Here is a 15,427-nt window from a genome sequence, read left to right as displayed (position 1 = left end):
CATAACAGCGACTTACCAGGTCGCTGTTACGTCACAGAAAATGGTGACGTAACAGCAACGTCGTTGTCGCTGTCGCTATGTGTGAACCCAGCCTTAGCTAACTTAAATCAATTTAAAACTCCTAATCCAAATGAATTATATCCTAGGGTAGTGAAAGAGATAGTGGAGGAAATTGCATAAAAACTAGCCAGAATCTATGAAAATTCCTGGAGAACAGGAGAAATCCCAGAAGACTGGAGCATGGCAAATGTTGTCCCTATCTTCAAAAAAGGAAAAAAGATGGAGCCAGGAAACTACAGGCCTGTGAGCCTGCCTTCAATACCAGGAAAGATCATTGTGGAAATTATTAAACAGAATGTATGTAAGTACTTGAATAAGAATACAGTTATTAACCAGAGCCAGCATGGATTTGTAGCAAATATGTCATGCCAGACTAATCTAATTTCTTTCTATGATGGAATCACTGACTGGGTGGATCAGGCAAATGCAGTAGATATACAGTAGTATATCTCGATTTCAGCAAAGCATTTGATAAAGTATCTCATACAATCATTATTGAAAAAATGACCAAGTATGGGACTGACAAGGCTATAGTTAGGTGGGTTCATAACCGGCTCAGTGATCGTACTCAAAGAGTGGTATTAAACGATTGCACATCCAATTGGAAGAGTTTTTCAGGTGGGGTATCACAAGGTTATGTCTTGGCCCCAGTGTTGTTCAACATTTTTTTAAATGATTAGAGTTGATTGAATCCGCCAAAATCCGGGATCGGCGGATCTCTGCCGGATTGAAAATAAAATCTGGATCCTCTCCAGATAAGTCTATGGAGACCAGAACCCGGAGATTAAAAACGTTTATGGAGGGGATGGGGGGGAAGGAGCGCGCGCGTTGTACTCACCCGAGGCTGTGTCATGGCAACACACTCCTTCCGGGTCACGCTTTTCCCTTCCGAAGCCAACAATTCAATATTCATTGTTTTGCCCACCCACCGGCACATGTAATTGGTTGCAGCTAGACGCGCTCCCACCCTGAGTGTCAGCTGACTGCAACCAATCACAGGCGGCAGGACGGCCGGTGGGCAGGGAGAGCAGTGTAAGTGTCTGCAGGTCAGTATTGTGAACGTGCATGTCTTTCAGAAACACATGCACGTTCCTGCCAGAAGTGTGCGGCTGTGCTGGTGATGAGCTGTCAGACTCGGACAAGTCTGACATGACATCAGCCGGCACAGCCTGTGCTCTCTGAGCATAAGTGTGTATGCACCTAGAAACACATGCACGATCTTGTCAGAAGTGTGCACGGCTTTTTTTTATTATTATTATTTAAATAAATAATTAAAAAAAACCCCGACAAGCGGTCCCCCATAATTTTCATCCCCAGCCATGATAATGCCGGCTGGGGGCTGGTATCCTCAGCCCGCAGCCGCCCAGTATTGCTGCATCTATTAGATGTGACAATCCCGGTGCAATACCGGCTCTTCTCGATTGCCCTGGAGTGGTGGAAATTGGGGTAATAAGGAGTTAATAGCAGTGCACAGCTGCTACTAAGCCCTAGGTTAGTAATGGCAAAGGCGTCTATGAGATACCTGCATTATACTAACCTATCAATGAATGTAAATAAACACAGACACAGAGAAAAATCCTATATTTGGAATAAAGTACAAAATACACACCCTCCTTCACCTCTTTATTAAGCCAAAACACCCTGCAGGATCGGCGTAATCCACATGAGGTCCCACGCCGCTTCAGCTTTGCTACAAACAGCCAGCGGCCATAGAGCACAACCGCAGGCTGTGCAGACAATGACAGCCGCGATGCCTGCACGGCAGGCAGATACTGTCACAGGCCGGGGGCACGTGTGCCTGCAACTAATCACAGATGAGAGGACGGCCGGTGGGCAGGGAAAACACGGAAAGCTGTGTGTATACGATGCACAGTACGGGAAGTGAATGCGCGACCCGAAAGCAGTGTGCCGCCATGATACCAAGTCTCAGTAAATATGAAACGCTGTTTTATTTCTGTTTTTCTTTATTTTTCAATTATTGTCGCCAGTGCCGCATCCGGATCGTGCACCCGGAATTTTGGATCTGAATCCACCACTCGGAAATCTTTGAAACCGCGCAGATCCGGACTTTTATCTTTTCCAAGATGGTGTCCCCTGTTTCATTCTTCTCCCTGTGCTCTGTATCCTCTTGCCTTTTTAATTCCAGTCCAGCCTCCCATCCTCAGCTTGAGTATTCTGCCTGGTTTCCTACTCAATTTACTTCAGAAAATCCTGTTGCTACTCTTCAGAGGTTTTGCTCACCTGCTGCTGATGCCTAGCCTTCCTGTGGTTCTGACCTGCCTTGCTGTCATGTAAGCTGGCTTAGTTACTTAACTGCTCTGCATCTGTTTTCTGACCATTGTATACTGCTTTGTTGCTTCCACCATTGAATTGATGCAGGAGCAGAGCACGGGACTGTTCTGGACACTAGAAACGGCTCTGCATTTGTTTCCTGAACATTGTATACTGCTCTGCATCTCGCTTTGGACTTAAAGAGACTTCCTTATGGAGCTTCAAGGACTGCATTGCTAAATCACATTATCCTGTGAGGTTTTCTAGAGACTTTCCTTAAAGGCTTCATTTGATATTTTCACTGTGTGTTTATGAACTTTGTTTTGTTTTTCCTCTGCACTTGTTTGCTAATCACCGTGTGTTACAATACAAACTTTATCACCTATACACCGGATTCAGTTGTGTCTTTGCTCCATGCAAATTAGAGTCATAATTTTCTAAAAATCCTCTATGATATGCTAATGAGTGCAGGGTCTAGTCGCAAGGGTGTTAGTTCCTGAGCTCATTCCGCCCTCTTAGCATGTTAGCACATCTCTGAAGGTGTGCTAACATGCTAAGAGGGCGGAATGAGTGCATGAACTAATGCCATTGCGACTAGTCCTTGTACTCATTAGCATATCATAAAGGATATTTAGAAATACTTTTTGTAAAGATCGATATATGTTTGCTACTAGATACATGGACAGTTAGGCAGGGAATAGCAATATGCACCCAGAAATGGTCGTGGTTCTGGGTGCATATTGCACCTGACAGGTTCATGTTAATAGCTGTTTACAAATATCTGAAGGGCTGTCACACTGTAGATGGATTATCCTTATTTTGATTTGCACATGGAAACACAAGAAGTAATAGAATGAAACTTAAAGGGACAAAATACAGATTAGATATTAGAAAAAGGTTTTTGACAGTGAGGATGATCAATCACTGGGTCAGGCTGCCACGAAAGGTGGTCACTTCTTCAATGGAAGTCTTTAAAGAAAGGCTGGACAGATATCTTTCTGAGATTGTTTAGTGAATCCTGCATTGAGCAGGGGATTGGACACGATGACCCTGAAGGTCCCGTCCAACTCTAATATTCCAGAATTCAATGAAAATTTTTTTCAGTGGTTGCCCTCTAAGAAAGGTCTGGAATGACTACTATATACTCTATACAAGACATTTTTTATGAAATTATGTAGGTAGATTCAACCATGAAACCTCAAAAATGGGGCTTGTGGCTGAAATGTGAAAACTTAATCAATACCCATCCTGACAAATACAAAGTATTAACCAAAATAATTCCACATGGCCAATTCTATCCCCATAAACATTTGTATTCTATTAATATTGTATTTACTTTTTCCTAGCTAAAGTTTTGTAAAATTCATCTGGTTGTCAAATAGTGAGATACAGTAACAGCATTATTTGCGAAAATGACATCGATGTAGCTGTCTTAGAATCTGAGCTCACTTTAAAAGGGTGCTTAATTATTTGCATTCCGCCTCCATGGAAAATGTAAGGGTCTATAATTGAAGACTTGTCTGTCTGTGGAACGCTGTCAATTGAATATTTACAGATTGGCTCATCTGTATAGACTACACCAATATACAAATATAGTGTATTTCAGTTGTGAGGTTTATTTCTCAGCTATAAATAAGTGAAAGTGACATATTTGAACTTGTAGTCAAACAAATGTACTTATGATCACGTTATGGAGCCTCTTAAAGGTAAATGACTGGTGAAATGCACAACTTAATGTGGTGAAATTTGACAAATCTCATTCCAATCTGGTGTTAGCAAATAGTGGCTTGTAAACAACAGCTGTTCATTAAGGCAATGTGAAGCGAGTCTGGCAGCACTTCATAAAGGACAAAGGCCATAAAACATGGCATGATGTTCTGGTAATGATATAGTCAATATAATTGAAGCCTTACTCCTTGGCATTTCTCCTTAGTTTCTGTAAATAAAAGTACCTGTGATGAGTAATTGGATTTGTACTCACAGTCACATTAGCCTTTGTTTTACCAAAGTGCAAGAATGTTGATGATGGCAAGCTTCAGCCCTCGTGAGATTAATGGGGAGTTCTAGCGTGCTAACTATTGTCTACCTCTGCTCCAGTACACAATGTGGCAGACATATTTTCTTTATACTATTCATCGTAATTTTCAGTGCTTAACAGGAACGATACAAGTAAAATATATCTTTGTACCGTGTTAGCCAGTAGAGATAAAAAAATTGTTTAAAAGAACAGAGAGTCCTCAGTGGTTGATACCTTTTAATGGCTAACTGAAAAGATGGTAAGCTTGCAATTATTACCATCTTTTCAGTTAGCCATTAAAAGGTATCAACCACTGAGGACTCTCTGTTCTTTTAAACAATTTTTTTAACAGGAACGATAAATTACAAACTAAAAAAATGTATTACAACAAAAGCGTGCTATAACATGCCTTATAGTTATTTATTTCAGGCCCTCCATGTCTCTTCCCTATTGTACAAGAAAAATGTATTCCACAAATACAACTGTGCTCTCACATTTACTTGAAGAGTCGTGAGGTGCTGATGACAGTTTAATTGGGTATCTGACATGTGTAAGGAAAAATATGAGACAGGATACAGAATGAACCTTGAAAAAGCTGGAACCTGGAAACATATGGAAAAGGTGACATTAAGGTGTTCCTTGGGAGTAGATGTTCCCATAATTCAGTGGACGTTGCACTTGTGCAGAGGTCTACATGCTTTTACAGTCCATAATAAGATACCGTACTACTTGAAGGAGCTACAAACCATTTCACTAAAATGTACAGTATCATACATACAGTGCTAATGTACAGAACACTTAGTGCAATTAAAAAGTATTATTTTAAGATTACTACCTTGGAAAAATGTCTACAATGTCACTATATGGGAATATCACTTAATTTAGCGGTAGTTCATAGCATGTTAAAACAAGCGAGAGGCAGGACATACAGTTAGGTCCAGAAATATTTGGACAGTGACACAAGTTTTGTTATTTTAGCTGTTTACAAAAACATGTTCAGAAATACAATTATATATATAATATGGGCTGAAAGTGCACACTCCCAGCTGCAATATGAGAGTTTTCACATCCAAATCGGAGAAAGGGTTTAGGAATCATAGCTCTGTAATGCATAGCCTCCTCTTTTTCAAGGGACCAAAAGTAATTGGACAAGGGACTCTAAGGGCTGCAATTAACTCTGAAGGCGTCTCCCTCGTTAACATGTAATCAATGAAGTAGTTAAAAGGTCTGGGGTTGATTACAGGTGTGTGGTTTTGCATTTGGAAGCTGTTGCTGTGACCAGACAACATGCGGTCTAAGGAACTCTCAATTGAGGTGAAGCAGAACATCCTGAGGCTGAAAAAAAAGAAAAAATCCATCAGAGAGATAGCAGACATGCTTGGAGTAGCAAAATCAACAGTCGGGTACATTCTGAGAAAAAAGGAATTGACTGGTGAGCTTGGGAACTCAAAAAGGCCTGGGCGTCCACGGATGACAACAGTGGTGGATGATCGCCGCATACTTTCTTTGGTGAAGAAGAACCCGTTCACAACATCAACTGAAGTCCAGAACACTCTCAGTGAAGTAGGTGTATCTGTCTCTAAGTCAACAGTAAAGAGAAGACTCCATGAAAGTAAATACAAAGGGTTCACATCTAGATGCAAACCATTCATCAATTCCAAAAATAGACAGGCCAGAGTTAAATTTGCTGAAAAACACCTCATGAAGCCAGCTCAGTTCTGGAAAAGTATTCTATGGACAGATGAGACAAAGATCAACCTGTACCAGAATGATGGGAAGAAAAAAGTTTGGAGAAGAAAGGGAATGGCACATGATCCAAGGCACACCACGTCCTCTGTAAAACATGGTGGAGGCAACGTAATGGCATGGGCATGCATGGCTTTCAATGGCACTGGGTCACTTGTGTTTATTGATGACATAACAGCAGACAAGAGTAGCCGGATGAATTCTGAAGTGTACCGGGATATACTTTCAGCCCAGATTCAGCCAAATGCCGCAAAGTTGATCGGACGGCGCTTCATAGTACAGATGGACAATGACCCCAAGCATACAGCCAAAGCTACCCAGGAGTTCATGAGTGCAAAAAAGTGGAACTTTCTGCAATGGCCAAGTCAATCACCAGATCTTAACCCAATTGAGCATGCATTTCACTTGCTCAAATCCAGACTTAAGACGGAAAGACCCACAAACAAGCAAGACCTGAAGGCTGCGGCTGTAAAGGCCTGGCAAAGCATTAAGACGGAGGAAACCCAGCGTTTGGTGATGTCCATGGGTTCCAGACTTAAGGCAGTGATTGCCTCCAAAGGATTCGCAACAAAATATTGAAAATAAAAATATTTTGTTTGGGTTTGGTTTATTTGTCCAATTACTTTTGACCTCCTAAAATGTGGAGTGTTTGTAAAGAAATGTGTACAATTCCTACAATTTCTATCAGATATTTTTGTTCAAACCATCAAATTAAACATTACAATCTGCACTTGAATTCTGTTGTAGAGATTTCATTTCAAATCCAATGTGGTGGCATGCAGAGCCCAACTCGCGAAAATTGTGTCACTGTCCAAATATTTCTGGACCTAACTGTATGTGATATTCTACTGCATGGTGACCCAACTAGCATGCACATTGCATATTGCCCCTTACGGCACACATGGCATGAAATCGGACCGAGTGAAATGCGATAAAACATCACATTCCACTCGGACCAATATTAACCTATGTACCAGCGCCCATGAGCGATTATTTTCTCGGCCCCAATCGGAACGAGAAAACACTCGCAGCATGCTGCGACTGTAATACAAGACTCTTTCTCTCGCACCCATTCAAGTCTATGGCGCGAGAGAAAGATTGCACTGCACTTGCAGTACACCGGTGTACTGTGAGTACAGGGCGAGAATGGCAATAGCCGGCTACGGAGGAGAGAGGGAGATAAATCCCTCCCTCTCCTCCTCCGTGCCGGCCCGCCCATCCGCAGCGCCGGCCCGTCCCCCAGCAGCTGAGGTCCGCTCGCATGATCGGACCTCAGTCACAGGGACACTCGCATGACACTCGGCTACCGCTGTGCTGCCAGCGTCAGCCGAGTGTCATGCGAGGATCGCACTAGGGCCCCGTGTGGCCCCGGCCTATCAGTGTCTCCAGTATGACCGCAGTGACAGATGTTACTACGTAACCCTAGCTTCAATTGCTTTCGCCTTCCGTCTCCTCTATACGCTTCTTTGGCCTAGCAGAAATAAGTTAATTAAATGGAAATATGTTGGGAAAGGACAAATAAAAAGAGCAAGTGGTGGCCATAACTATAAGAGCCAAAATTCCTGTTCTTCACACTCAAAGATCTCTCAAAAAATATTCTGCCACCAAGTGGGTCCACAATTTTGCTTGCACGGATTTTAGTGAATCTCCTCCAAAGGGGCACGTACAAAGACTACTGTGGACTACTTGCCCCCCAATACCTCAGGTGTTTCATATGTATTGTGGATTACATGCAACTTACAGTGAATAGTACTGTACCCTACAATGCATAGTTTCAAGAATATATGATTTGAAGTCATACCTATAAACATATACACTCTTACAGGGGTTGTCCACCTTTAGGGACAATTTTTTTTTTAAATGATTTATTTAAAGGGAAGCTGTCATCAAGTTTTTATTCCTTAAACTAACATCATCTATGTAAAGCTTCTAAATGTTGGTTATGTCTATACTTTTGTTTTATAAGTCCGTTTGCAATTGTTTATGCAAAGAAAGCCATAAGTGCAGGGACCTTGGATTGCACCGGCACCTCTAGGGCTTTCCCCCCCTCTTTCTCTTCCTACTGCTGATGTCCTCACTCTCCTGTGTGACCTTTTCCCTCCACCAGGGATATTGCATATATATGTCGCCATCAGTCCCGTTGTGGTTAACGTGCAGTCATATGCTGATGATGTTGCAAGAATCGAAACAGTGATCTGCACATGCGCCGCTCATGGGAGTGACAGTGCCTGAGTGAGATCTCAGAAAGGAAAGCAGGTCACAGGGAAGAGTAACCTGTCAGTCACTGACAGGAGGCCGGTGGTGGGAGGAGAAAAAGGGACAGAGGTCAGAGAGCTATAAGTGCAGTCCCCTTCATTTGCATAAACATTCACCAATGAATTTCTAGAAAATGGAGAAACAGATTTATAATACAAAGGTATGGATGTCATCAACATTTTATATGCTTTACAGGTTCCCGTGAAGTGAATGTATTTGGGGCTAATCATTTTTTCAATTTGAAATTATTACAAATTTTGCAGTTTGGCTTTTACAGCCTCTTTGTTTCCCTGCACATTCAATTTAGCCCCACATAAATCACGTGAGAGGTGCTTAGAGAGCTCTCCCCTTTCAGACTGTTAGAATGTGCTTACTGACAGATTCTCAGTTAACCCATTCTGCAGCCAAAAGTCAGTGCAACACAGATGCAACAGAAGAGAATAAAATTGCTCATGAAGGTGTGCAGCCCCTTTAAGTATGACTAGTAAAAGAGAAGAACAATTCTATAAATACTATGATCTGCTCACCTTAGCTTCGGGAAATGTTCTGACGGAATCAGTTCTTGCAGAGCAGGATTTCCTGTCAGTTTGAGATGAGTCAAACCATGTAGGGCGGTCACAGGAAATGAAGTCAAACGGTTGGAAGAAAGATCCCTAGGAAGAGAAGAAACATGGAAATCAGATCTAATTCTCAGAAACGCCCACAATTTCAGCGTGAGATCAAACCATGTGTTTCTCTCTGACAATGTAAAAATTACCCAATACATAAATATTAACATGTATAATATAATAAATTGATACTTAAGGCCTCTGCCACACTCACGTGAATTTCACGCACGTGCCGAGAGACACGTATTTCCCCTGCGTGTTGCGTGCAGGTAAGTACGTGTCTCTGGTACGTGCGTGACACGTGTGTTCTACGTGTGCTATCCGCGATAGCACACGTAGAACCGGTAATTATTATACTCACCTGGTCCTTCCTGATGTCCGCGCTGCTGTCCGTGGTGCTGATCCTCGGTCTCCAGCCCTCCTGTCTCCCCGCTGCTGCTGCTACCAAGCAGTGAAGTGAATATTCAATGAGAATAATGAGCGGCGGTCGGCAGCAAGAGGCAGCAGCGGCAGAGACAGGAGGGCTGGAGAAGGTGAGTTAATGTTTTTTATTTTTTTCCCTGACATGTGTGTTTACTCCGGCGCGTGTCACACGGGACCGCATCCACACTACACCCGTGTGGTACGGGTGCGGGCCGTGTAACACCCGTGCTGCCGGAGAAAACACTGACATGTCAGCGCTTTGAAAATCGCACACACGTACAAACGCACACGGACACACGTTCCGTGTGGTTTTACGTGTGTGTGCCTGCTACCATAGGGTAGCATTGCTGTACATGTCTCCGTGCCGCCGGTACGTGTAAAAAATGACAAACACGTGCCGGAGGCACGGATGTGTGGCGCAGGCCTAAAGCAGCAAAGTTTGGTAATCCAGAGACTATTTTTTTTTTTTGCAAAATTGACTTCTAAAGGTGTATTCATATTGCTTGTCAATTTTGACTAGGAATATGAGCTGATTCACAAACAACCAGAGTATTTAAGGATTTAGGCTTGAACAGGCCACCATACCCTGGGATCATCCAACAGCCTCAGGGTACCATGGCAATGATAGGCACCTGAGATTATGATTGCGAAGGGCCAATCTTGCCACAAGGGGTCTTTAAAGGGAACCTGTCACCAGATATTTACCTATTAAACTAAAAGAATCACCTTCTACAGCTCCTGGGCTGCATTCTATGAAGGTGCACCTTAGCCCTGACTCCCCTTCCAGACTCCAAAAATAACTTTATAAAACTTGGCCGTTAGGTATGCTAATTACCTGTGTTGGCCAGATGGGCAGGCTCATTTTCTGGTCCTTTATCCCCCTCCTGCCGCTGATCGCCGTCCTCCTTCCTTGATTGACGGGATGACGCCCTCTGTCATCCTCCTCGTCGCATTTTCAAATCTTGCGCCTGTGCAGTTATGTCGGCTCGCGCAGGCACAGCGCAGTTCACCCTGCCATATCGTGGCTGGAGCAGAAAACAGCTGCCCTTGCTCGCGCCGGTGAGCTAAATACACAGGCGCGAGATTTTTAGTTGGTGATGTGCATGACCTCACCAGCGCCATGCTCGTACCCGCCCATAATCTCGCGCTTGTGCATTTAGCTCACCGGCGCGAAGCTGACAGTGGCAGGAGCAGTGAACATTCATTTCTCCATTTAAGGAAAATGAATATTCACTGCTCCCCACGGCCATAATCCCACCTATGTCTAAACACTAAAGTCAGTGAGAGTAAATGACTGAAAATTTTTACTGATGCGGCCGCCGAGAGATGGGTGGGATTATGGCCATGGTGAGCTGTGAATATTCATTTCACTTTAATGGAGAAATGAATATTCACTGCTCCTGCTGTCATCGGAGACCCTGCTCCTACCTTTGGTGCCTGTTACCAAGGATAGATGGCAGTGTCGTCATGTGCTGCCCATCACTTACACGCTAAAGTTAGTTGCCAGCATCTGATATGCGAACGCACCCGCCCCCGTTGTTTGTGCGTTACGGGCAATTTGTTGCCCGTGTCGCACAAAGTCGGTAACCCCCGTCACACGTACTTACCTCCCGAACGACCTCGCTGTGAGCGGTGAACATCCTCTTCCTGAAGGGGGAGGAACGTTTGGCGTCACAGCGACGTCACACAGCGGCCGCCCAATGGAAGCGGAGGGGCGGAGATGAGCGGGAAATAACATCCCGCCCACCTTCTTCCTTCCGCATTGCCGGCGGCCGCAGGTAAGCTGCAGTTCATCGTTCCCAGAGTATCACACGGAGCGATGTGTGCTGCCTCGGGAACGATGAACAACCGGCGCGCAGAAGGACGATCGATTTTTTGAAAATGAGCGATGTGTCAACGAGCAACGATAAGGTGAGTATTTTTGCTCGTTCACAGTTGCTCGTAGCTGTCACACGCTATGATATGTCAAACGATACCGGATGTATGTCACTAACGACGTGACCCCGACGACATATCGTAGCGTGTAAAGCCCGCTTAAGACATACAGCCAATGTCATTAAGAATTATAGTCAATGTAAAGAAGAACAAGTCCTGAAGTGATGATATGGCTCCCACAAAGACCCATTCTTATCCTCACCAAGACTGTCTGGTATTTCATGAAAGATAGAAGGTTTTGATCTTTGACAGAAGATCTGTGGTTGATTCTTTACATTGCATGGTACACCCTAACTGGAACAATGTTCAAGTGTACCTGGAATAATTGATGCTGTATAAAAGGCAAGTGGTGGTCATACCAAACATTGATTTGATTTAAATTTTGTTCACTTTGCATATTGCTATTGATACATAAATATCACTGATGTACCGGTAGTTGTTTTAGCTTCATGGATTTTTTTATTACTATTATTTATTATTATAGTACCATTTATTCACATGACTCTTTACATGTGAAAGGGGGTATACATAATAAATAACATTGATAATACTCATGAACAATACAAGTCCCTAACTGGTACAGGAGGAGAAAAGACCCTGCCTGCGAGAGCTTACAATCCACAAGAGACAGGTGAAGATACAGTATGTGAGGGTAGAGCTGGTCAGGCAGTGCTATAGTGGAAAAAGGGTTACTCCAGGTTGTAGGCTTGTTGGAAGAGGTTGTCCTTCAGGTTCCTGATTGTTTCCACGGTAGGTGAGAGTTTGATATGTTGGAGTAGAGAGTTGCAAAGTATGGGGGATGCACAGGAGAAATCTTGTATGTGATTGTGGGAAGAAATAAGAGGGGAGTAGAGAAGGAGATATTGTGACGATCAGAGGTTGCATGCCAGTTAGTACTTGGAAACTAGGTCGCAGATGTATAGTGAACACAGGTTGAGGATGGCTTTGTATGTCATGGTTAGGGTTTTGGACTGGCAGAGAGGAGAATAGAGAGGGGAGAGGTGGATTAGTCGGGTAGCAAAGTTTAGGATAGAGTGGAGGGTGCAAGAGTTTTAGAAATGAGGCCACAGAGCAGGAGGTTGTAGTAGTCGAGGAAGATGACAAGGCATACATACACTACTGTTTTTGCAGATTCTTGGTTAAGGAGTGTACGGATCTGGAAAATATTTTTGAGTTGGAGTCAGCAGGAGATGAAGAGGGCTTGGATATGTGGTTTGAAGGAGAGAGCAGAGTTAAGGGTTAATCCAAGGCAGCGAGCTTGTGGGACTGTTCAGGGAGAGCAGTCAATGACTTTGATGGACAGATTTGTTGGGAGGATGAGTGAGATAGGGTAAAGATGATGAATTCAGTTTTGTCCATGTTATGTTTTTGACCTTTTTACACCATTACTTTGCTGTAATTGCACATGATTTTGGTGAAGACCATACAGTACTAGATTACATTTTTTATAATTACAAAAGTTTGTCATCACAAATGCAGTAGATTTTGTCAACAGAATGACAAAAAATGTATGGCATAAAATAGGCATAGACTGCAGGTAACACCCTATACCAGGGTTCCCCAACTCCAGTCCTCGAGGGCCGCCAACAGTGCATGTTTTCAGGATTTCCTTAGCATTGCATGGGTGTTGGAATCATCAACTGTGCAGGTGATTAAATTATCACATGTGCAATACTAAGGAAATCCTGAAAACATGCACTGTTTGCGGCCCTTGAGGACTGGAATTGGGGACCCATGCCCTATACTAACATTACACTGTATTAGATACAGGGCTGTCAAATTCTACAGACACTATTACTAGCTGCAAATACTGGCATTAGATTACTTATTGCCTTACTTTACACATACTAGGTGTTTCTCATATACAACAACAAAATAGAGAGAACCAGCTGGCAGGACAAGGAGTAGGCATTCTGTAATATGGGAAGGTTTGTCAAATGTATTAGTCTGTATTGTGTAAGTTGGTAAATAGCCAATAGGTGGCAAGGTGAACCAGCTACTGCTTTCCTGACACCTCTAGGAAGTAAGGGGTTAAGTAAAAGGAGGGGTCAGAGTATAAAGAGGGCAGGATGTAGAAGGAGGGCAGGGGAGTCCCTAGTAGGAGAAAGAGATAAGAAGCCCAAAAGATTTGATATAGAAGAGCCTAAGGTTCAACCCTTTGACACCGGGCACGTGGGGTCCTGCTCTTTAGAGGACTGTTTGTTAACTGTATCCCCAGATGAGGGGCTGAGTCCGGACGGTTGGGGTGGCATCTGTCTTTCCAGCATTGAAAACCCAAAGAATTTTCCTGTGAAACCGAATTTCAGTTGGCTGTTAAAGGAGAAAAGTAGGTTCTGGCCAGAGGCACAGGCGGAGGAGTGCTGTCGGAATAAGCCCCTACAATATCGCAAGCCAAATCCCTGTGGGTGGGACGGAGTGGTTAAATGACTTTTTTAATTGGCTAGTCCAGTGTGACATGAGACAGGAGAATGAGGGGCCTAGTGGCATTCAAAGAAGCGTAGGTGCCAGGAAAGTGGTCGGCCAGTAAATTTAATGATGGAACGGAGTCTGGAGGGAACCCTGTCAGGGTCAGAAGTGGTGCCCGTATTATGCGAATTGAAAGTACCCATGGAGAGAAAGCAAGCAAAGTTCCGCTGTTTAAAAGAAGTGCATCTGTGTCTGATTCATTGACTCAGTGGAAAGAATGGACTGTGGCGAAAGTATCCCTGCAGTGGAGTGGCAACCCCTGTACACACAACTACTACTGCCTCCCCTAGCCGCTCTCCAATTCCACCTGCCTAGAAGGAGTATCAGTGTGTCTTCATAAAGCTTTGTTTGTTGTCCCAAGCACAGCAATTTTAGTGGTGTTATGCTATTCATTAAATAAAGTTGTTTTTCATGGAGAAGTGCCACTATTTTCTACTTATTTTTGGGATTTCAAGTTGCCTGGAATTTGTAGCAGAGCAGCACCATACTGCGAGCCAAAGGGTGAGTCCTCTTATAGGTGTGTCAGGACAGTGCCAAGCATTTTTTCTGTATTATGAATAATGAGTGGAAAAAGTTGACAACACCCAGTATACGTGGTAGGCAAAAAGGGGCATGACGTTATTGTTGAATAAAAACCTATCAAATCAGATAAGACTGCAGTCTAGCCCCGTAATCCAACTTTGTCCATGTTACATTCAGAAACGTTGGGAACCTTTTTCCTTTAATATATTGCACAGAAATTTGTCTTAGGCGGGCTTTGCACACTACGACATCGCAGGTGCGATGTCGGTGGGGTCAAATTGAAAATGACGTACTTCCGGCATCGCATGCGACATCGTAGTGTGTAAAGGCTCGATGATACGATTAACGAGCGCAAAAGCGTCGTAATCGTATCATCGGTGCAGCGTCGGCGTAATCCATGATTACGCTGACGCGACAGTCCGATGTTGTTCCTCGCTCCTGCGGCAGCATACATCGCTGTGTGTGAAGCCGCAGGAGCGAGGAACATCTCCTACCGGCGTCACTGCGGCTTCCGTAGGATATGCGGAAGGAAGGAGATGGGCGGGATGTTTACATCCCACTCATCTCCGCCCCTCCGCTCCGATTGGCCGCCTGGCTTGTGACGTCGCTATGACGCCGCACGACCCGCCCCCTTAACAAGGAGGCGGGTCGCCGGCCAGAGCGACGGTCGCAGGACAGGTGAGTCCATGTGAAGCTGCTGTAGCGATAATGTTCGCTACGGCAGCTATCACAAGGATATCGCCGCTGCGACGGGGGTGGGGACTATCGCGCTCGGCATCGCAGCATCGGCCTGTGATGTCGCAGCGTGCAAAGTGCCCCTTAGAGTTGGATATTTAGAAATTGGGCAAACAAAACACACAAATAATGCCTTTACCATCATGGAATAAGTTAGGATTTTATGGTTTCAAATGCAACTCACAATTTGATAAGGGAAGGTAAAGATGAAAATGAGTGAGGATGAACATATGTAATTTTGTTCCAGGCCAAGTCCCTGTAAACACAAAAAGAACATATAAACAATAGGCATATGCAAAAGAATATAAATATAATGAAAAACATGGTGGACAATTCTTACCTCAAGTATACTGGCATACTACCCTACTGGATCGTGTATATTTCGATA

General features: G+C 43.9%; 1 protein-coding gene across 2 annotated transcripts in view; it reads right to left on the bottom strand.

Annotated features, from left to right (window-relative positions):
• LGR5 (leucine rich repeat containing G protein-coupled receptor 5) overlaps positions 1-15,427 on the bottom strand; it is a 273,312-nt gene that overhangs the window by 35,636 nt on the left and 222,249 nt on the right. For both annotated transcript variants that reach the window (XM_075344890.1, XM_075344891.1), the window contains exons 14-15: positions 15,224-15,295; positions 8,878-9,003 (exon numbers count right to left, since the gene is read on the bottom strand). In XM_075344890.1, the coding sequence (XP_075201005.1) occupies positions 8,878-9,003; positions 15,224-15,295 (198 nt within the window). The remainder of the gene's footprint in view (positions 1-8,877; positions 9,004-15,223; positions 15,296-15,427) is intronic.

This window comes from Anomaloglossus baeobatrachus, chromosome 4 (assembly GCF_048569485.1).
Source record: "Anomaloglossus baeobatrachus isolate aAnoBae1 chromosome 4, aAnoBae1.hap1, whole genome shotgun sequence".
NCBI classification, from domain to species: domain Eukaryota; kingdom Metazoa; phylum Chordata; class Amphibia; order Anura; family Aromobatidae; genus Anomaloglossus; species Anomaloglossus baeobatrachus.
The sequence above is the reverse complement of the archived record's forward strand: the minus strand, read 5'-3'. Positions and strand labels throughout refer to the sequence as shown.